General features: G+C 38.5%; 1 protein-coding gene across 1 annotated transcript in view; it reads left to right on the forward strand.

Moving 5' to 3' along the window:
• Window positions 1–23,172, forward strand: part of PARD3B (par-3 family cell polarity regulator beta) — a 5,075,916-nt gene that overhangs the window by 2,732,022 nt on the left and 2,320,722 nt on the right. The window contains exon 16 of the mRNA XM_044075955.1: window positions 1,799–1,969. Within this exon, the coding sequence (XP_043931890.1) occupies window positions 1,799–1,969 (171 nt within the window). The remainder of the gene's footprint in view (window positions 1–1,798; window positions 1,970–23,172) is intronic.

The following is a 23,172-nucleotide window of genomic DNA, read 5'->3' on the forward strand; positions in this document are numbered from 1 at the left end:
CACATATGATCGACCTACCACTTCGTCGACACGTTTTCCGCGAATTTGAATCTGCAACACATCTTAAATATCGATTTAATGTCGAATTTCGATGTTTCTGGCCACACCACACCTCCACACCAGTGCTACCATAGGTCAAAAAGGTGCGAGATTTAGTCGTTTTCATATATGGTTTTCGGCATTTGGGACGTTCGCATTTCGGAGTTCAAGGAAGCGTGTTTGTTCATGTTGAGATCGCCGTTTTAAAGGTAAACCTATATATATATATATATATATGCATACACACATATACAGAGAGAGGGGGGAAACGCACCACACAAGTCATAGGACCTCAGAAAAGGTGTGTGACAAAAAGATTTATATGACACAATGTGTAGATATATATTGTTTTATATTTACAATTTTCACATATCAGCTACAGTTTTTATCTACATCCTTGCCACACCATTAGAACTAGTAAAATTCCCCTAAACTTTTATATTTGTTTATTGATGAAGAATAAAAGCACACATACTGCGCATGCAAAACTGATATGAGCCTATCTGAAGTGACCCCCATAAATGTAAACATTGTTAGTTGAATCCAGCTGTCTGTCAAGAAATGATTCTTTTAAGTTCTTGTAAACTCATATGTATTACTTCAGTAATCATGTCCGGCCATCTTAGTGTCTGCTGCCTCCTCCTCCTTTTGTCTTCACTCTTTCCCAGCATCATTGTCTTCTCTATGAATCTTGTCTTTGCATTATATAGCAAAGTATTTCATTTTTACTTCAACTTTCAGACCTTCCAAGTGAACACCTCTTCTTAATGTCTTCAGTGTCTTTTAGATTCCTCCCATCTACTTTTATCATGTCCAGTTTTACCTGGAAGATTTATTTATTTATTGTGTTTACTGGGGTAGTACACTGATCACAACAGACCTTTTGCAGGGATAGCCCAAGATATAATATGAATACAGCTTGCAGGATAACTGCCTTAAAATAACAGTGTTCATTAGGACTGGAATGCTTGTGCTGAATGGTAAGATAGAAGCATATATCCCAACCTCCTAGTACAAGAAAGCTGGACAAAGCCTAAAATAGTGGGGTGACAAAGGCCCATGAATAAGGTCAGATTTTTAATAGTGCTTTTATTAACTTAGAAAGTTGCTAGAATAGCATGATTTGGGTTAGCATGCAGTTTCTGTATGATATGAAGTTTGAAACTCAGATGTATATAATTATTTAATGAGTTCATTCCTCAGTGATTTGCCAGCAAACCACACATTTTATGAGGAAAAGACAAAATATGAAGCAAAAATTCTGGACAGTTGAGTGGTATGGATAGAAGAATTTAAGGGATGTGATGCAATATTACATCGATGAGTAGACTGCATGCATTTGAAATATGCTGCCCATAAAATAGCAAAAAATAAAGGGGTTACGTGTAAGTTCCACAGATGCATGTATGCAAAGGCATGTTGACTCAAGATGTTCTTAAGTTAGAGTTTGTGAAGATGTCTATTGCAGCTTCTGTTGGGGCAGACTGAGTATTTTCTGCTTATGAAGTTTTGTTTCCTTCATAAAAGGGGTGAAAATGAGATAATTAATATCATATTTTGAAATAGTTTAGAATAAGGGCTTTCACGTTAAAATGTATAATTGCTCTGTGCATTCTCATTTATCATTTACAATGATACTTTTACCTTCCAGTGTATCAGAACACGGTTCTACTGCTCATCATAAATTCATTAATTTTGAATCATTGACTTGAATCATTTTGAGACACCTCTCTTTTATTTGTTGTTCTGATTGCTGCAGGATGGACGATTAAGAGTAAATGACCAGTTGATAGCTGTCAATGGAGAATCCCTTTTGGGTAAATCGAATCATGATGCCTTGGAGACACTCCGTCGTTCAATGTCCATGGAGGGTAATATTCGTGGATTGATTCAGTTGGTAGTTGCCAGGAAGCAAGACAGACAACTAGAGGTACAGAATTTATTTTTTCCCAGAAATTTATGTTCTGTTTAGAACATTAAAGGAGACCAGACTGCCTTATTTTAAAAGTAGTAAAACTAAATGCAAATCATTCTTTGTGACACAGATCTCTCTGCATCTGTTATGACAGCTTTCAAGCATAATTTTCTCTGGTATTCAGTTCAACATATATTAGTAGTACTGAAATAAATGTTTAGATGAGGCTTGCATTCTCTTAGCAGTATTGGCCGATTGTATAGTAGTACTGAAATAAATGTTTAGACTCGCATGTTATAAGGCTTGCATTCTCTTAGCAGTATTGGCCTATTATATTGTAGTCCTGTAGTTAACGTTAGCTGTATTTTATCTCGGTCTGATTGTAAAGCCTTAAAATGATTATTTTGTTAAATGGTGTCTTGCATGGTGTTCATATCTTTTCTTCCTGCCCACCCCTCAAAAATGTATCTGTTTTATATATACGTACATGTACACATGAATTTGATCCTAAAATAAGCAAACGTAAAAGTTTGATAGACATATTATCGAACAAAAAAACAAAGACAGGGAACTTTTCTTTTTTGCAGGGAGTTTTGTCACTTTGCTAGTAAGAGTTTTTCTTGCTGATGGTCATTTTGACTTCATTAAATAAATCCAAATGACTGAGGCAGATTCCCACATCCAGCAAGTACTCTCAGTATTTTATGGTGTCAGAACATGATATTGTATCCCCTTTATTACCATCAAGTCTGGCAATGGTGTTCCTTTCCTTGGCCTGATGCCAGGTTATCAGATGTTTGCTCAAGAATCTTGCCTACCTGAAGACAGACTTGGTATCTCTGCATTATGGAGTTTCTGTATAGCCCCATCTCACCTTAATTGCTTTATCTCCTTCCTCTCTTCTGCATACACCTGTTTTTTTTTTTCTTTCATAGAAATGAGTCCTAGTATGATGCTTGGTACCTGTTAGCCCTTTCTGTGATGACATCACAGCCCTTATCTGCTACAAGATTTACAGTACTTTGGCTATACTTGCTAATGTTTTCTTCAGAAAAAAATGCTCAAACCCCTTGACTACACTGTCCCTACCAAATGTCCCAGACTGAAAGTGCAGTTTAAGAAATTGATTTCTTCCCCAAAAGCTTGTTAAACATTTGTTTTCTCAAAGGAATTGGGATTGCACACTTCTGAATAGGAAGATTAAGGATATTCATCATATTGGTGCAGTAGCCTTAGCTCTGTTTGTTATATCCTACCAAGGGCATAATAGCTGGCCAGCTTCAGGGCATCTTCCATGTGCCCCGACATCAGGCAGCTGGAGCTAAGTTGACTAAAAGACAAGTCAAGGTGCTAAAGCCTTCAGAACTTTACAGGTGCCAAAGAGTATGCTCCTCTAAGGCTTTCAAGTATCAGAGGTCAGCTTAATGCTGTTGCTTTGCTGGACAGACACGTTCCCTTTGGAGAAAAAAAATCTTTCATTTTCTAAATATTGTTTGCATTTTTTCACATTCTTCTTCAGGAAAGTTACTTTAAACCTGAGAGTTTTGTGTTTTAATGGACTTTCATGTGACTGTATAGCACTTTTAAATGAGTTCACTCTTTTCTTAGTTTAAAGGTTGTTTAAAGTAACCTAAAGCCATTTTTTTCCTGTGGAGAAATTGTTTTTATTTTACTTTTTGGGGGCTGGCAACATTTTTAAAGTGCTTTTACAATGTTTTTCTGTGAAAAAATGACTTTTAAGGACATGCTGATTTTACCAGTATTTGCTGTTTTTCTTCCCTGGGGAAAAAGGTACAATTTTGGCTTAACAATGGAACAGTACTGGTCCCAATATCTGTCTGTCTTCCAGCAGCAAAAAGATAAAGTTAAGCAAGCAACCTTTGCTACCACAGCAGGCTAGCAATTTGTGTCAGCCGCAGGTGGGGTTTTCCTGTGGCCATTTGCAGTACCTCAGACCACTCATCTTTTACCCCAGATCCCTCTGATGTAGCACCTACAGCCACAGTGGACCAGGGGTTAGACACATCCTCTACAACTTTTGGGGTCCCCTCAGTGGGCAAAGAAGAGACACTCTTGGTCCTGGGAGAAGGAATAGGGAAGGCTTCCCTGTTGTCAGAATGGTTGACCCCATTCTGTCAAACAGAAAACTAAGTATGTGTCTACTCCTCCTGAACTTCCCTTAGAGTGTGGTAATTTACTGGGTTTAATTCAGGCTATTGATCCTTCCTGTAAAGTAGTTTCTGGTAAATAAGGGATACCTCTTTTCCTGAAGTGATTCAGTATTCTGAATCTAAACATAAAGATGAAGGGACAGATACAGGGTTTTCTCCTCAAATTTCTGATTCAGATTCAGAAGAAAGCTCATTTTTTGATTTTCCCTGAGGGGGTATGTCTTTCTGAGAGAGCATTGCTTGAATATGCCAGTGTCGTCAGTTGGAGAACACTGCAGTTTCTCAGTCTCTCAAAAAATCTATGAATTGTTACAAAAGGGATTTCCAGAACCTGCACCCATTCTTTCTGTTCAGTCTGCTTTGGAGGATGTGTGTTACTGTCTGCAATTTTCCTGATAGCCTGCTGATACTGGAAAGACAGACATGATATATAAAGTTCCCCAGAGCTGACCCTGAAAAGCAGACTTTATGTATAAAGTTCCCCAGCTATAAAAAGTTTTTTATACACAATTCTTAAACCTGACCCAGAAGCTATAACGTTAGTTGATTCCACTGCTGCTCAGTTAATTCCAATTCTAATCTTTCTGATAATGATGGCAAAATTATTTATAAGTGTGGGAAAACTATAGTTCTGCAACTTTGATTTTCAGAATTTTGAATTGTCAGGTTTGTTCTGAGTAATTGTGAAAGAATGAGGAATATCTTATCTGAAGTTTCTTCTTGCAAGAAAAATCTGCTTTAAATAATTTAGCTTCTTCTGTTGTACAGGTCACTACTCAGTGTTTACAGTGTGTGTGTATGACTCTGCTGATACTTATTCCAGAGCTAGGGCCACTGGTACTGTTTTGAGGAGGCTTGCAGAGCTACATTCTCAGAACCTCCCAGATGTTAAAGATGAGATTTTAATTTCTCCTTTGGATACCAGTTTAGCTTCTGGCCTCTGCTACAGAGATGAATAAATGTGTGATGAAAGGGGTAAGCTTATCCAGGGATTCTCTAAGATTTTTCATCCTACTTTTCCAACATTTCTAAGGGATTCTATAACTTCTCATTCAGTTTTGATAAAAAGCAGAATAAACAGTCTTAATAATATGGCAAAGTGGTTCCAGAAGTAAGCCTCAGACCTCCAAAAAACAATGACATTCCAACAAGTCTGAATGTCTGTTCAAATGACCTTGTTAGCACCTCTCACAATGGTACCTTTTTCTTTCAGAAAGTTTGAATCTCAGTTTTTCTCCATGACAACAGATAGTTTCAGACAAATGGCTTCTGAAGGTCATTCATCAAGGTTCAGATGACAATGGGAGGAAATGTGTCCTTTCCAGGGGGGGGGGGTCATTCCTCATCTTCCAGATAAGACTCTCTTGTTTCCACCAGTTTTTCATCCCATGCTGCTCTAAGGAGTGATAGCAGTTCCTCCTTCCTAGGTGGGGAGGATTTTTTATTCAAGGATGGTCTTAGTGCCAAAGAAAGAAAGTGCTTGGATACTAGTTCTGAATCTTTTTTTCCTAAACTTGTTTGTGACAGTGTCCAAATTCAAAATTGTTACTTTGCAATCTGTTACCTCTTCTTCCACCTCCTTCAGGCTTTGTGGTAACACTAGATCTAAAAGATGCTTATCACATCCCTATTAATCCAAACTTCAGGCGTTTCTTAGGGGTTTTGTGTCTGGATCACATTATCAGTTCTCAGCTTTACCCTTTGGACTATCCATTGCACCAAGAGTGTTTGCAGAGTGACTATCTCCAGTTATAATGGATTGCAGGCTACAGGTTATCTAAATTTTCACATATTTAGACAACTTGGTTATCTTTGCAGAGTCTTTTTTAAAATGTCAGCACTCTCTGTCTCACTTTCATGAGATATCTCTTACACAAACTGAGATTCCAAGAGAGCATTCACAAGTCATTCTTGGCTCCTTCGCACATCCAAAGTTCAAAGAGTGCTTCTTCCACAGGAAAAAAATAAATCTATTTTTAAGGTTTTCCAATCAAACTTTGGTCAGTATGAGGAAATACCTCATGCCTTCTAAGATTCTAATTAAATCCTTGATAAGATTCCACATGAAAAAGATACAGTGGTATCTGAAGTCTCTTTGGTCCCAGCACCTAAATCATATGTCATTTCAAATCCCAGTGCTGGGGGTTGTCAGAAGAGAAATATTTTGGTGGACTTGGTAAATACACTTAACTCTAGGACTCCCCTTCTTCCTCCCAGCTTCAAAACAGTCAGTCACCGTAGATGTTTTAGCCTTTACTTACAGAGCAGTTTCAGGAGAGATAAAAGTGCAAGGTTAGTGGGACCCCAAGGACAGATCCAGGCACATAATCATCTTTTGTCCTTGGGACCTTTTCAAATTGTTACAGACAACACCATAATCATGTGGTACATCAGCATATCGGGGGGGGGGGTGCAGGTTGTACCCTTTTTGCCGACCAACTATGTTAGCTTGAGATGTAACTTCACAGTGCATTCCCAGTCTACAGGTATTATACATCCTGTCAGAGCAAAATTCTGTGGCAAACAAGATGAACAGGTCCAGGGTTGACCCTCATAAATGGAAACTAGATCAGGGGGTCTTCCAAGATTTGATCCATTTGTAGGGAGTTCCTCGAGTAGATCTCTTTTCTGCCTTTCTGAACAATCAACTGGCAAGATTCTGTTCCAGGACTCCATGCAGGAAGGCCAGGAAGGCCTGGAAGACATATGCTTTTTCTTTTCTTTTTCCTGGTCAAGAATGTTACTGTGTGCTTTTGCACCCTTTCCACCAATGTCCAAGGTACTTCTGAATTACAGAAAGAATTGCACAGATCATGGTCAAGACTTCTTTCCCTTCCAGGCAACTATGGTTTTCCCTTCTTTTGGAAAAGACAAGGGACAATTACCTTAAGTTTCCTCACAGACTGAATGTACTCACACATGAAAAGAAGTGTTTGATACACCTCAACATCAGTTAACTTCAGTTGGCTGTCTGGGTGATAGGGCCTTAGTTCCTTTTATGCACCTGTTTAGTGAAGATGTACAGCAGGTAGTAATGTAGTCAAGAAGGCTTGTTATTAGAAGATCATAGTTTAGCAAATGTAAAAGATTTTCTAGTTGATGCCAATAACATAACCAGCACCCATTCAGGGATGGTGGTTCTTTAGTTTTACAAAATTTGTGAGAGTTACTATCCTATGGCCTTTCTTATTCCTTTGTCAAGGTTCATTTATCTGCCATTTTAGCTTTTCTACCCATGGATCCTTCTTTTTCAGTACCGTCTCATGTCAAAATGTTTTTGAAAGGGATTTTGCCCAAGAGGCCTCCAAGTAAAGAGGTGGCCCCTACTTAGGTTCTTAATTTTGTGTTATAGAAGCTAACAGTTGCTCCATTTGCACCAGATAACCTGTTTGACTTGAGGTTCTTGACATGGTGGACAGTTTTACTGATTCCTCCAACCTCTGCAAGAAGTGTGTTTGAGTTGCAAACGTTTATAGTGAGCCAGCCCTATCTCATTTTCCCCAGGGACAGGGTTTCTTTATTTATTTTATTTTATTTATTTACATTTGTTGACCAGGAGTGTCCGACTGGACGTAGGTCCATTTTCAGTGGAGGCCCGGGGAGAAAAGCTCCACAGTTAAAATAAACAGACAGTAGTTACATTGGATTACATAGCGATTAACAATTTAACATAGCAATTAATTACAAACATATTTACAGATGAAGAACATAGTACATCAGTAGACAACTATAATCTTTATCTGTGAAGTACATAACAGGCATCAACAAATGTTACAATAAGAAGTTCCTGCTGTATAATAAGTACTAGGCTTATGAGCATGTGAGCTTGCTATAATCAAGGTAGTTAGTGGAGTGGAAAGAAAGGTAGTGGTTGGATGGGGTGGGTGATATCAGTGGGAGTTGCAAAGGCATAGCCAGCATGTTTTTAGGTGCGCTTTTAGTAAAGTTCTAATCTTTTTTATGTCTAAAGTAGTAATTGAGTTTATCTCTGTTTTCTCTCCTGAACCTAAAAATGAGGGAGGGAGTATACTCCATAGGGATGTCCACAGACAACTTGGGTACTCTATTGACAGAACTAAATCTTTCAGATGAGTTCATTTCTTGTGAAGGTAAGAAGGGACAACCTGTGTCAAAACAAACTATTTCCAAATGGTTGTGTAAGGCTGTTACCTTTTGTTATACCCACCATAGCGAAACTATTTCAGGCAGGGTCAAGGCCCACTCTATGAGGGCTTTAGTTTCATGTATGGCTTTTTTGAAAGGGCTGGATTGTGGAAGTATTCTAGAAGCTGCTAGATGGTCTTTTGTACATACTTTTACAAAGAACTATAAGTTTTATTCCTTTTCTGGATCCAGGTCATGCTTTGCTATGACCATTCTCCAAGGGTGCCTGGAATCTTCCTCCTCCCAAATGGAAACTAGGATAGTTTACCCATATACCTAAGGCTAGTGCAGCAGTGATCAATATGATGAACATAGTGCAGTTGTGTAAGTGAACTTAGAATAACAGTAGATGTTCATATGATCGATGCTGCAGTGGATGCACCCTCCCCTTCATTCTCCTTGTTTTTTGATGTGTATTTTTATGCCAGTGTGTGGACATTTATTTATTTTTTTTGTTCCTATCATTGTCCTATCAGGTCGCAGCCTCCCTCTCCCTGTTGGCAGGAGAGCTCTGACGGGCTTGGTCACCAAGCTTATTTTTTAGTCTGCTTAGCTCAAGCTGCCTCATAGTTTGAGAATGTGGAAGATGCTGTGAAGCTTTGGAAGCTCTCCAGCTATTGTATCCTTGGGAGGATATGACCCATGTAGCTAAGGCTACTGCAGCAGCAGCAGCATTCATTTGAACATCTGCTGTTATGGTGAGTTTACTTGCACAGCTATACTTTCTCCATAGTCTCCTCCAGGAGGACCTACTTTTGTGTAAATATTGCAGCATATTCAGAGAACTAGCCACTGGCTAGAGATAGACATTCATTCACCTCAAGGAAGGTTTCAAGAGACTTACAGAGTTCTGCAGTAAATTTCATGTGTGATCTCTTTTGCAGATAATTTTAGGGATGTGCTTAAGGCAGTAGAGGCACATCCCAAAAATGGTGGTACCTGATCTTTGCAGTGTATCCCTGTACCCCAGGATGCTGTGAACTGTTGGCTTTGAACCTTTCTGGAGAGTAGCTTTTCACTTCTTCCACATTTTCTGTGAGAGTATCGTTGTCTCATCCATATGGTGTACTTTTGGAGGGAAGTCCTGACAGCAAATCTGAAATGTTATGCCAACTAGCAGAGGGTGAAAGGAGGTACCTTTTTTAAGACATAGATAGCCACTGCTTAAATGTTTTGCTCCACATGGTGTAGGCTGTTTGAGTTGGTGGTGAGCAAGGCAGCAGGAACAACATTGGTATGTACACTATTCCTGGGTGTGCCCAACTCAGTTCTGTGAAGAAGCCAGGGTATCCTTAGTGGAATCCATTTTCCAGGAGCTGTTGCGTTTTTTTCCTCTGGAATTGACTCCCACCTTGATTTCATGAAGAAGGATCAAGTTTTGTGTACTGTTGCTGTGGGCATTTTAATATCTAATTGCTCTTACAGAAGAGGTGAAAGAACCACCTGTGGCCTTAGTTTCTCTTATCTCAGTAGTGAAAGCATCAGTTGACTAGCCAGGAAATTAAGCTCTAATGGCCAACAACTAACTTGGCTGTGGCTGCACTAAGTACTGTGCTTCCAGGAAAACTTGGTCTGTGAGGGCTGTTCATAATGAGGTATACCAGCAATCCTCACAGACTTTTCAACCACTCTTGTAAACTTAAGTTGCACTTTGCACTTCTGTTCTTTCCTGATCCTAGTACTGTATCCTTAATGTACCCATTTCCCAGGGCACCCTTGTAAAATTTGAGATCCAGTACCTTTTTCAGGAAAGGGCTGTTTGTTTTTCCCATGAAAGCACAAGGGTAGAGAATATTTTCATTTTAGTAGCCAAAATGTTTAGGAACCATTTTGATTTTTGCTGTCCAACCCTATCCATTGCCAGGCAAACATTCCACATTGCTATATCCTTACAAAACTCATATTTAGTTTTTAACACAGGTTTAATAATATATGTGGATAAATTATTTCAGGGCGGACATGTAACCAGGTTTGAATAATGTGAATAGTATTAAACCTGTGTTTAAAAACTGAACATGAGTTTTTGTAAGGATGTAAGATATATATGTAGAAATGGTATTTATTTGTGGGCTGTGCATTACATCTTTTATACTATTTGTAAATATATGCTGACTGTTGCATTGATATAATTGCATAAAAATGTTCTACTAATCATGTGATTCTTGAAACAAATTTGATAAGCTGACTTATATAAAAATTGAGAGCATGCAATTAGTTTTTATTAATCATTGAAGAAGAGTTATAATCAAAAGTTTTTCTGATTTTACTACTGCTCTTTATCATTGTTGTTACTTTTTGGAATAAATCTTCAGATGTTAAACATTTTGAACACAGAGAATTAGCTGCTATGCTAGAACAGGAGCTGACTGGGGCCAAAGATCAGATGGTAGATTTATTTTGAAGGCTTGTTTTTTTTGGGCCATGTCCTAATATCCAGTCTTATTCCACTGTACTTGCTAACCTTTATTGGTTGCTGGTTAAATAATTGTCCTGGCAAAGGCCTTTCTTTTGCTACACTAGAGGTATAATTTTCTATGTCTGTCCTTTCCTATCAGCATAGAACCTAAGTGAGTATTTTCATAAAGCTGTTAGGTTTGTTGTCATATACTGTTCCCATGATACCCCAACCACATCTCTCTAATGTCATTGCCAGGACCGTGGCTCTTTGAATAATTAGATATACCTCATTCTTCATTCCAGCTTACGGCAGATCAAAACAGTGCCAAATCGTCATTTGATAGGCTTCCATTCTGAACAGTCTTTCCAGTGACAGTACTCACTACAGATGTGTCCAACATCCGTTAAGGTGCTGACAGCAACTTCCGATGTTACCCATAGATTTCTGGTGCCACTTAAATTCATAATATATGTTATCTACCTTTTTATCTAGTGTGGGATCCGTGCTCCGTTTGCTGTGTGTGCTGTTCTTGCTTTTTGTTAAATTCATAATATGTATGAAGTTTCCCAGTGCCATATAAATTCATAAAATACTTCATTGTTGATCGATATTTGATAATTGGTGCTCACATCCTAGACAGAGACAGATGTCTAGCAGACTCTTTCAGCAGAAATGTCATGTCTTCCATGGAATTTTTTTTCCCCAAAACATTTCTTCTTTCCAAAGTGGCCAGTCAGATCTTTGCACATGGGTTTTTTTTTGCTTTCCTGACCATTCCATTGCCGAATGTGGAAATTATATCTCTCCCCCTACCTACTATTGAAAGCCAAAGCAGTGATGCCTTTACTCATTTGAGAACCCCTCTCTACTTCCATTTGCAGTTATTGCTATTCCCATTTACAGTGGATCGGGAGTCAATATGTCTCATTTGTTTGGCCACCTACTGGCTCAGACAAGTGTGTTTCCAGCCCTTCTCCAGACCTGTGCCACCAACCACTGGAAAGTTCTTTGGAGAAGGTCTCTGGTGTGTGGCCATTGTCAGCCCTTCACCCACTCCTCAGGTCTCAAACTAAGGGCTTATCTCCCTCCATCCAAGTCCCATTGTAACAAGAGCACCAGGTCTTTGCAATAGCCATACAGAACTTGCATGTAGTGCAGAAGCACTCTATTCAAACAGTTAGGGAAGTGAATTGTTTTGTCTTCTCTAATTGCTGAAAGATAAAAGTTCAGTCTCCTCAGCAGTGTGACCCAGTGTTGCTGCTGGAGTAGCTAGTACCCCTTTATCAATCAGTCATGTTTCTCTATGGCTAAAGTTCACTTGTTTACTATGTCTCACTTCTGTGGTGGAAGGTAGGGCAGCTCCTTGATTTCTTCACTTTGAGTAATCTTTAATGGAGAATTTTCCAGTTGAAATATCACTTAGAACCTACTTCCCCCATTGTTTCAGTTTACTATTGGTAGAACTTGCTCTTAATTCTTTTAAGTTGCATAAGTTTAGCATTTGTAACTACTGGTGTATCATGGCAGATTTCTAAACTTCAGGCTTTATCTGCTAAACCACCTGATTGGGTTTTCCATAAAGCCAGAGAGTCTCTGCAAATTCTAATTCATTCTTTATTCCAAACGTTGCCTCAGTCTAAAATGTTAACTGGGCCACCCAGTTATTAGTATTCCTGGCACAGTTCAGTTGTGGTAAAGCTTCTTTACTATTTTAAGTGGTCAGCCAGGTCTTGTAAGGATTAGCAGCTTTTCATTCCTTTGCCAAGGGAAGAGAGTGCAGAAAATTTGCTTTTTTACAGTTGTTTTCTCAGTGTACATCTTTCCGTTATGACAGTCGTGGTGATTTCTGAAAACCAACTCCACAAGGGTAGTGTCAATTTGTGTTGCCTTCTTCAGTAATGTGCCATTGGGTTATATCTTTGTGGTTCCATGGTCTGCATTGTATCAATTTATGAAGCTTTGTGGATTAGAAACAATTTTCGCATACAGAAATCTCTTTTTAGAGCTGTTTAAAATAATTTACTGTTTCAAGTCATCCCATTGTAAGCCAGTCTAGAGAGCTGCTTGAAGCTTGTCTCTTTTCAGTCACTAATTCTAGAGATTGTCATTATCGTATATAATTATTATGTGAGGTACTCACCAAAACTTTGGGTCTTTGAGGTGATGCACTGATAGGAGAATTAGCCCCGCCCTCTAATCACCCTAAAAGAGCATAGCAAATTACCATTATAAATGGTCAGAATTATAACCACTTGAAAGAGCAGCCCTTGGGTAGTGGCTTACATTCCCCAGGATTCCTTTCTGTGAATGTTTAGTACAAAGTAGTGTCTGAAGAAGACATAAAATGATAACCAGTTTCAGACAGCTGTGGATACAGTCAGAGAGCAGATACATTATGTCACAAGAAAATACTTTTTCATATCATCAAACAGAACATGGAAATAAATCCTTTATTGTCATCTCACAGATCAGTGCAATGAGTATGTCATACACTATTTCTTTTAAGAGAACTTTACCAGTTGATCACTGAGGAACACCAGAAGACTGGTAATTCTGTTTGCACTGTTGAGGGATATGTATATCCTTTCTCTTTCTTCTTCCTTGTGAAAATGTGCTCACTCCTATAGGAGGAGGAGGCCTTCCAGTGCTAGAAGGCAGCAGCCAAGTACCATGTTTTTTGCCCCCTCCTCCTTGCCTGGACCACCTGTGAAGTGTACTATGAGGACTTCTGCTTGTTTGTTTCCAGTGTATTATCTCCCAACACTACATTAGTATTCGGGTTTGCTTAGTTTGTCTTAACTGCAAGGGCCATAGCCCATTGCAGGTGGGATTTGGATGTCAGAGTAGCATTCTTCAGCTTATTATCTCTCTGATGGTCTGTTTAGGTTTACAGGAGCATTTTTCTCACTTTTCATTTCCTCCTCCTGGAGTTGAATGCATAGTCAGGCTCAGGGCAAAAAAGAGTCCTACTAGGCAACTTTTTATGATCATAAGAGTGTTGAGAGATTTTTATATAATTCTGGATCTAAACAACTTCAGACCTCATATTATTCATGCCTTATTTTACTTGTAAACCTTTCAGACACTGATAATGATGCTTCTGGAAGGGTCTAATAGACATGATGGATGCCTCTTGGCAAGTCATCTTTAGGGAGCCACACAGGAGGTTTCTTTGCATTGCACTGGTTGGACTACATTTTAAATGAATAATGTTTGCTATGGATAAATCCTTTTTTTTTTTCCATAGAGGCTGTCTACAAGTGTTGTAAATGTTAACAGAGGCTTTGCAGTAGAGCACTATCCTGGTGTTCTTATAATTTATTTATTTGACAACTGGGTAAATACACTGGTCTCCTGAACTTTATTAGTTATACTCTAAGGACAACAAAATTCCATCAACATTACATAAGATCTTAAGTACATCTTGAGGACTTGTGTATTAACACCAGCATTAAGGCTTTAAAGAAATAATCTAAAAATAGAACAAAATGAATGGATGTCTTTTCTTTTACTGCAAACAGTACATGTTCCAGTGAATACCTTTTGCTAGCTCTCTTCACACCACATATGCTTTATGGGTCTTAGAGAGGGGACCTAAAACTTGAGGGGACTTGATAGCTCTCTGCTATATTAGCCTTACCATTCGTGGCCACACACCCCACCTTTAGTTTGTGGCTTTATCAATAATATCTCCTCCCTTCTATTCACATTCTATCAGACTGATAATTTGTTAGCCAGTAAGTTTCCATCTTGCCAACCTAAAACTGTTGCCATGCTTGTAACCCTTTAGCCAGTAGCTTGCTTTGGGAGCCTTATCCAAGCTGATACCTTGATTGTCCCTGCTGTTTTTGGTCATCCCTTCACAAGCACTTAATACTAGTATGAACCTGTCTGCCTTCCCTTTTGTGTAAATAAATTGCTTCTGCACAGTGAGAAAATGAATGGTTAAGCATCCAATCAAAGAAATAGGTCAGCATTACAGAACAAAAATCAACTGCAGTAACTGCTTGAAAACATCTAAACCTTAAAAAGTTAAAAACACCAAATACTAAAATGATAAAACTGAAGTTGAAATATAATGTTAATATTTAGTTTGATCATTTTGGTATTTGGTGTTTTTTAACTTTACATTAGGTCAGCATTACTATTACAAGAAATGGATAGTTCTCAGGAACTTTAAATATTGTCTGTTCTCTCACCTCATATCATAATCTTTCACTCCTCATCTCTGATGATGTCCACAATAGCCACTGAGGCAGTGTGGGAGACCACTGTCACTGACCCCACAAGTGGGCCAAAGCAGTTGGCCTAAAGATTGTCCCCTTTATTGCCAGAAGCATGCATAATAAAATACATCTTGATTATTTATATATTTATTTATTTAATGTTTGTTCAGTGGGTAGGTGAAGTGGTTCGAGGACCCTTTTAAGCCGCAGCCCAGGCCATGAAGGAAAGTTAACAAATAAATTTGCATTGTATGATAACAGCATTATACAGAACGGTCTGTCCTTTGAAAAAAGGACTATATCTGTGTTTGAACAGCTAGCTAACAGTGAAAATATGTCTACAAGGACAGGTTATAAGATTTTCAGAAAAAAACAGAATCCACAAAGGTGCTAATAGAGTTATAGTCCTCTGCAGTGATGACATCTCCTGCTTTCTTGCTGATATCCAGATTCTCTGCTTAGCAAAAGGGACGATCACTGTATATACTATGTGTGTGTATATGTATATGCACATCCTGGAAGAGACTACTCTATTTCTGATGAAGTCCTTTACTGACACTAGAAAAACTACTGAGTGGAGACTTTCTAGTGATAACTCCAGTCACCTAACACTGTAGCCCCATGGGTTCATTCTGGTAATCTCACTCATATCCCAAACTGAGAAAGTTTGGGTTGTTAAAGTATATGCGAGGTTATAGGCGTGTTAGACTAATGACCACTACAGTCTTTTTAAGTGTAGCCATGCATTCCAAATCTCTGACAAGTTCTGGTACCTATGGTTGTGGAAGCAGGGGCCTGGGAGATGAACCATTTACTTAGATTGATTTTTCTAAGTAGCTCTAAAAACATTGCAAAGGTTTGCTCTGGCTGATGGCATGATGCCATCGATGACCTCCCAAGTGTATCTGTTAAAAATATTTGAATTCTTAATTACCTAAGCATTTCACAACATGGGTTCAGAAATACCTAAGATAGCACATGAACAAATAGGAAATGTATGTAGCTGCAAAAAAGAAAAGTTATCCGAGGAGGACATCATATTTCAGGGTAGAACACTGTGATGGATATAAATGATACTTCAAGGATCATCCTCAACTTTTTTTTCCATAAGGAGCTTTACAGGGACATACAGAAACTGTTTCAAGTGGATAGGAACTAGATATATAGAGCTTGATATATCAAGGTATTAGTAAGCCAGCCCTGATTTACAGTCAGAACTAAAAAACCCAAAACCCAAAATACTACCACCAAGCAGGGGGGCCATTTTCAAAATGCAGTTCCCTCTTGGGATGGTGTCTAGTAACCCATGTCCCCAACATTATCCCCCAGCTTAAGTAGAGCCAAATATAGTGCTATCTAACATCCTGTAATGATGGCTAATGTAACCCAGTCTCCTGTAAGTCAAAGAGGTTTGAGGAAAGATTAAAATAGAATCAGGGGAGGGGGATTACAGCAGAGCCATAGCATAGATAAAACCCATCTTTAGTTCTGAAAGCTAAAAAAAAATCACTACATTGATAAAACGTACAAAATCGTAAGTAACCAGAGGAGGGGAAAAACCTGTTTCAGGGCACTCAGAACTGTCCCCCTAGCCAAAAGATCAGTGGCAAAAATATATATATATATCGGTTACTCAGCAAAAAGACAGTACTTCCAATTTTTGTGGAAAATTCGGAAAGTGATCGTAACTAGTTTTAGTTATTCTTCCAGTATTAAAAACAGAATGTATGGATCCTGTACTCAGTTTCATGTTACATCTCTAAAAAGCTACTTGGTATTGCAGCTACAATGGCTCAGTCAGCAAATCACAGTTTCTCAAAAGTCTAATTCATTCTTATCCAGCTTTTCTGAATGAGAGCAATTAAACCAGTTTTTCAGGTGATACACGTGTAGTATTGAATCACTGAGCCGTAGAAAAATCAGTAAAGAGCAGAAATATTGAAAAAAATGCGGAAATGTTTCTAGAATATGTGCAAGTTTATCTCACAGATGATTAACATTGTCCTAAACTCTATTCACTGGTCGCCTCCTTTCAAGTTTCTATTGCAGGAGGCAGTTGCCCTTTCATTTCCATTTTTTTAAACAAACTTGCACCTTTGCATAAGAATAGGTCCTTAAGTCTAACTTGGATTTCCCTCTAACATTGTATGTCTGGTATCCTGTAGGGGCCACATATGGTCTGTTTTCCACAAAACAAAAAGCTGGGATCTAACTTTGTCAATTTTAGGTTCCATCTTGTAGCATAATTTCTAGCAAAAGGTCCTGTTAACATGATCAGCAACAAACAGCTTTGTTTTGGCTTCCATATCTGTTTCAGAAAATACGCAGTAATTTCAGGATGTATTTAGCCTACAAGGAATATAGCTTTTGACATGTACTGGATGTGAGTTTGCTAAGATACAGTTTCTTTTTGGTGCAATCTGTGGCGATCCCATCAACGTGGGGTAGTCCTCCATGCTTCCATTATTTTAGCTTTGCAGGAGCATTTTGAACTCTGCCCTGAAACGTACAGTTCTTTCATCAGAAGGGCCCTGGAACTCGAGGATTTGCCCGTTTTTATGAAGTAACAGACATGGGTCCAAGACCCTCCTATCTGTCATGCCTCCTCGAACTCAGAGTATTGATAGTTTTCATGCAGGTTATGCAGGAGATGGTTAGCTGCCAGTAGATGTACAAGTCTTCATTCTGTCTTAGATCAGCTACTGATCTCCTGACTTTGCTGCCAGTTCCTGGAATGCTGGATCCTGATCTTTATCCTTTACCTAGAGATCTGTTTCCCCTTTATCCTGTATTCCCCAGTGCTGTACCTCTAGCTGATTTTTCTGTTAGGCTTGGGGAAAAAATACAGATTTCTCTGTTCAGAGCTGCCAGAGTTTACTCAAAAAGAATCTTCAAATCCATTTTTTTTGAGCTGAGAATATTCTGCATGGCTCTGCAGTCTTTTAAAAACTCTAACAAAATCTGAATCTCTGCCTGTGAGACTTAATCATGTGGTGTTTTGGTATATGAACAAGCAGGCGTTAGATGCTCCTCCTCCTACCTTTGCAAATAAGTGATAGAAGTATGGAGGCAGAGTACTGACCCAAGGTATATTCCTGCAATAAATCCATATCACAGAGTAAATGTATTGGTGGTTACCTCACGTTGCACCAGTCATCCTCTGGGGCTTCATTTTAAAAAGAAACAATATTTAGGCTTGTTTCCATAGTGGGACACAGTGGAGTTTGCCCTTTTTTTTCTTTCTTTCCTTCCAAGAGGATCCAGTTGGATTTATGCTTTTCTTCCTCTAAAAAGGACATGGGATGAATGGGCTGAGGATACTTCCTTAGTGAAGGTTGTTTGATGAAGATTCCTGTGTACTTTGCCCCATTTACTGTAGTCCCTTGCCTTTGGACAAAATTTCGCATGGAGAGGCCAGTGCTTATTTTCTTCATCTCATAGTGGTCAGGATGTGTCTCATTCCAAACCTTGGAAATCATGATCTCTTATCTAACCGTTCTGATTCAAGTGCTGCAGCATTAGTGTATTAGAAGCCAGCTCTGCCATGTAGAGTAGCAACTGCATTAAGTCCTGAGCTGCTGTCAGCTCTCTGCAGACAGATCTCCTAGGTCTTGTCAGCTGATAGAAAGCTGTCTAGTGTAAATATAAAGCCAAGTGGAAGAGAGTCATCATTTGGACCAATAATTGTGAAGAAATGTCGCCTCATTCCGCAGTTTGTGGATCTTTAAGCAAGCTGGCCTGTCCAGGCACATTTTAACCCAGGCTTCTGTAATTCCACCATCAAGATGCACGCTTGTGCCATATAATCACATCATGTTTAAGTGTAGGGCAAAACCTTGTTCTGTTTAATTATATATAGTTATAAAACCCTTCTATGATTAGTTGATTCAAGCCCACTGTAGGTAAGATCAGCCTCTCAACAACTGCAGTTTTAGTGCAGAAGTAAAATAAATCATTTTTTTTTTTTTGCTAATGATGGCTTTTATTGGAGAATGGGTTAAAGAAGCCGACTGTATTGGACTTGAATGGTTACATTATCTTTGCCTTACTTTGCCTTATTTACTTGCATTTGTTGCACTGGTCTGATGTTCCAAACAGATGAACCATACAGGCCATGATTTTCACGTTTTGTCATCCTTATTCCATGTAAATAAGTGCCAGTTAGACACATTTAAAAGCAGCCAGTTAAAGCTGTGAGCTGTTAACAAGCTTCATCATGTAGTCGGAGGTTTGATTCCATCAGTTTCAATTTTATTGTACAAACTGTGTGACTCTGGCCAAGTCACTTAAGACAGTGCTGCCAAGTTGTCTGTGAAAAGGGGACACTTCTTTTTAGTGAGTTTACCCAAATAAGTAAACAAAATTCTCACTGACTGCAGTAAAATGTTTTATTATCATGCTGATTTCGTAGTTCAAATTTGTACTTTTATCCACATTTTGCTGTAGATTGAGGTGCATGTGGATTAAGAAAAACAGTTTTTTTTTTGCCTCAAGAAAAATAAATGAAGCAAAATAAGATGGCAATAAAACCCCAAATTGCTAATATTGAGTAGTAGTGTGCAGTGTAAGCCCTGTGGGTAAGGTCATGTGGGATTTTTAAAAAATCTTTGGCATTATGACCAAACTGTATCTTCTTTCATTGCCAGTGCTGATTGTTGCAATTACTCGGTTTGACTAATTCCTTAGCCAGGTTATAGTCATATTATACACTTTGACTAATATCATTAATTTTGATGCAAGATTTACATTACTGGACAATAGTTATTGAGTTCAGTGCTTGACTAATGTGTGAATGAGTTCTCACTGTTAATTTCTTAAAACACACACACACACCCCTTATGTATGTGTAAGGCATTGAAATGACATTGAGCAGTCCCTTAGCATATATTCCTTTCTCACCCGATACTGCATCTCAAGTACAGACTGTAAATATTTGGATCTGATGCAGATTGCCGTGTTTGAGTGAATAGATGCTGAATTATGCAGAGGTTGACCATTTTTCTCAGAGGCTGCATGTCTGACTCATTAACTACTGGGTTTAGAGCTATGCAGTGGCCCTTGATTTGGTACTTGTGCAGCTCTCAGCTTACTTTGCTGTTTTTAACTGGTCATTGTACTGTTTCAGTTAGTGTTGCCATAATTATCTCTTATCTGGTCTGTGCTTCATCATTTTCTTTGGGTGATTTGTTTACTAACAGTGTGCCTTGCTATTGTACCGAAATTTCTATTTAGAAAAGGGTGTGGGTAAGAATAGAGAATATTTCTTAATTCTAACAATACTGAATTTGGTCCTTGAAATGGCAGTTTAACTGTGTTTCACAGGTTAGCATTTGGATGTATTGCTTGGTTGTAGCTGTATAGAATACTGAGTATTATTGATTTGTATTATTAGGAAAAAGTGGCATGATTCACTTGTCTGTATTCTGCAAATAGAACATAACAAATAAGCAGAAAAGATGTTGCAGTCTAAGGCTTTTCATTTGCCTTTGGGAGTCGTGTATACAGGCAAAGTAACAAAGCTTTCTTTTGTCATTATAGATCACTGAAGATGCCCTAATGGCCGGAATATTGATTCTAACTTAACTTATGTCTCCAGCTTGCATTTAATTTACATTTTTGCTTAGCCTATCTTGCTACAGTCCTCACATTATTAAGAACAGAAAGCAGCTTGATTTAGCTTTGATGTTCACGAGAAATTCCATCTCTGCCACTTGGTAGGCTGTTTTTCCCATCTCTTCAAATGGAACCCTTTCTCACGAAGTGGCACTTGAAATCTTTGCAGATGAATGGTTATCAAGTAGCACTCTCAACATTAATTAAATTCTAAGGTCTGATTAGTGTGCTGATGCGTATGATTTTCCTCCTCTACATTTCATAGTGTTACATAAAATACTGTAAATTGCCTTAATGGAAAGCAGTGAGGGGTTCTAGGGGTTCATCTTACTTGGGTAGCTAGGTTTTATGAGTATTTTGTTCTACATCTTACTGTAGGAATATATTTTGTTTGCAATTTGGCTGCTTTTTGATGCAGAGTATTTCATTTTGGAGATTTGTTTTAGATAGTGTGAAGTATGCATCTTTAGCAGCTTTATGTCTAGATAGGAGGTAGGGGAAAGTGGCATAAGGATGAAAAAAAATCTGTCCCATGGTGTAGTTTTGTATACTTTTGTTAGCCCACCATGGGTGAAGAATTATACGAACTATGAAGTCTCCCAAACTTTAGGGTCCCCAAACATCAATACTTTCTAGGCTGTGGGGTAAACTTTAGCTGGCCTATGTTCCTGAGCAGCACTGCTGTTTGCAGTGAAGAAAAGGTACTGACTAGGAAATGAAGTCTAATGAATCATTTCTCTGGAAGTAAAATGAACAATGGTACCCATCATCATCTTTCTACATGTGTGACCTGGCTTATAACTATACTAGGCATGTTTAATGCTACCTAGATGGCATTCCCCCTGCTTGTAGATTGTGCACGTAATTGTGTCCTACTGGTTGGTTTTGGCTGCCATATTTTGAACTCCCTGATCACTGCCAGTGAGTTTTCCTGTGTGCAACTTTAGCAATATTTTTTAAATGAGGGTCTGTTTTCTCAGTGGCTGTATGAGTGTGGAGTTGCTATATGTAAATGGAGGGGGGGGGTGCATGCTATATGTAAATGTGGGCAGTGCAGGTAACTTGAACCATTGCAAAAATGCTTTCTAAAAATGTCTCATTGACTGTAAGGGTTGACTACTTTTTGTCATCTGGAAAACCTTCTGGGATTTGTAGTTGAATGGCACATTTGTGAGGCCTGTACGACCCACAGTCTGCACCATGATGGCACATAAACCCCATACTAATTATCTGCCTTGAATTTTTCAGTCTCCTGAGCACAATTAGATATGTCTGCAGCTTTTGCTGGTCTTCACTATACAAATCATGGGTGATGTGCAAGAGTGGATGTTGATAATGTTTACTACCAGCATGTTGCGGATTTTTAAATTTAGTAATGGTTCTGATATACCTGCAGCTTGTTGCACATTATATTTTTCTCTAGCAAGTACTGCTGTAAATTTGGTGCTAAGAACTGTGTTTGATAGCACAGAGCTGTCAGACATGGATCTTCCAATTACTGGTACAGACATAGTCTGTTTCATATCCTGTGAAACTTCTAGTTCAGTTAGTATGCAGAGTGTAGGAAAAAGAGATATGTTTGTCATGTAAACAAAAATAGCAAGTACCCACTGAAAATGGATCTTGAAACAGGGTCTACACTTGTCTGGTTGTATTTAAGAATTCTTAAGTACATTTAATTATATAATAAATTACATTTTCATTCAGAAATCAGGTAGATGGGCATGCATTTCTACCACACAGATATCAGAATATCTGCAGCCAATATGATATTAAGAGTAAGAGTTCACTTGTTTGTGTGTTTTCCATTAGAACCTCATCAGTTTTATTGCATAAATGAGGAGCATCTACTCATTACACTGTTACTGTCTGGCATGCATTTACTGAAAAGTTGTTTATCGAGAAACGTACCATGCAGCCAAGTGCCGCCTGAAAACAGTAGTGTAGAGAAAAATCAGAAGTACAAGTCCATCAATACATACTGAGGAGGCACAATGCATTAGTTATGAAAGTGGTGGTATAGTTTTAAAAGGATTAAAAGCTAAAGTCACTTAATATACATACAATGAAAGTTGTACAGGTTGGCAGCAAGTTAGAAAAAGCAGACCATAGCAGAGCTAAAAATACAAGCATTAAAAATGAAGTTGAACTGCAGAAAATTCTAGAAAATGTCTGTCAGGCAGTAGATGTGCAGAGGAACTAGTGGGCGTTTAAAACAATGATATGAGAAGATGGTTACTAGATAATGGAGCAGCCGAATGTTGGTAGTCTTTCTGGTGTCCGTACTGGACCCAGAGGATCCTTTTTAGAAAAGTCCTAAGGATAAGCACTGGTAGAGTTTTTAGTAGAGTCTAGAAAAGAAGCTGCTGTTAAAAAAGGAAGAGCATATAAAATATTGCATGATAACTATAACAGTCAATCAGAGGACGTTTGACAGGATTGAGAAGAAAGTTTGGATAAGCGAGTCACAAAGAAACAATTGGGGGGGAGTGATATATGTATGTCTCCCGAATATTTAACAACATCTAGATGATTTAGGATTTTTGCTTGGAAATGTTTCCATAGATGTTTTTATACCCCAAGTAGACTCCAGGGAATATTTCCTCAGGTAGACAGCAAATGTTGGAGGTATGATGGAGAAGAAAG

This window comes from Protopterus annectens, chromosome 6.part1 (assembly GCF_019279795.1).
Source record: "Protopterus annectens isolate FY-2018-M chromosome 6.part1, PAN1.0, whole genome shotgun sequence".
Taxonomy (NCBI): Eukaryota; Metazoa; Chordata; order Ceratodontiformes; family Protopteridae; genus Protopterus; species Protopterus annectens.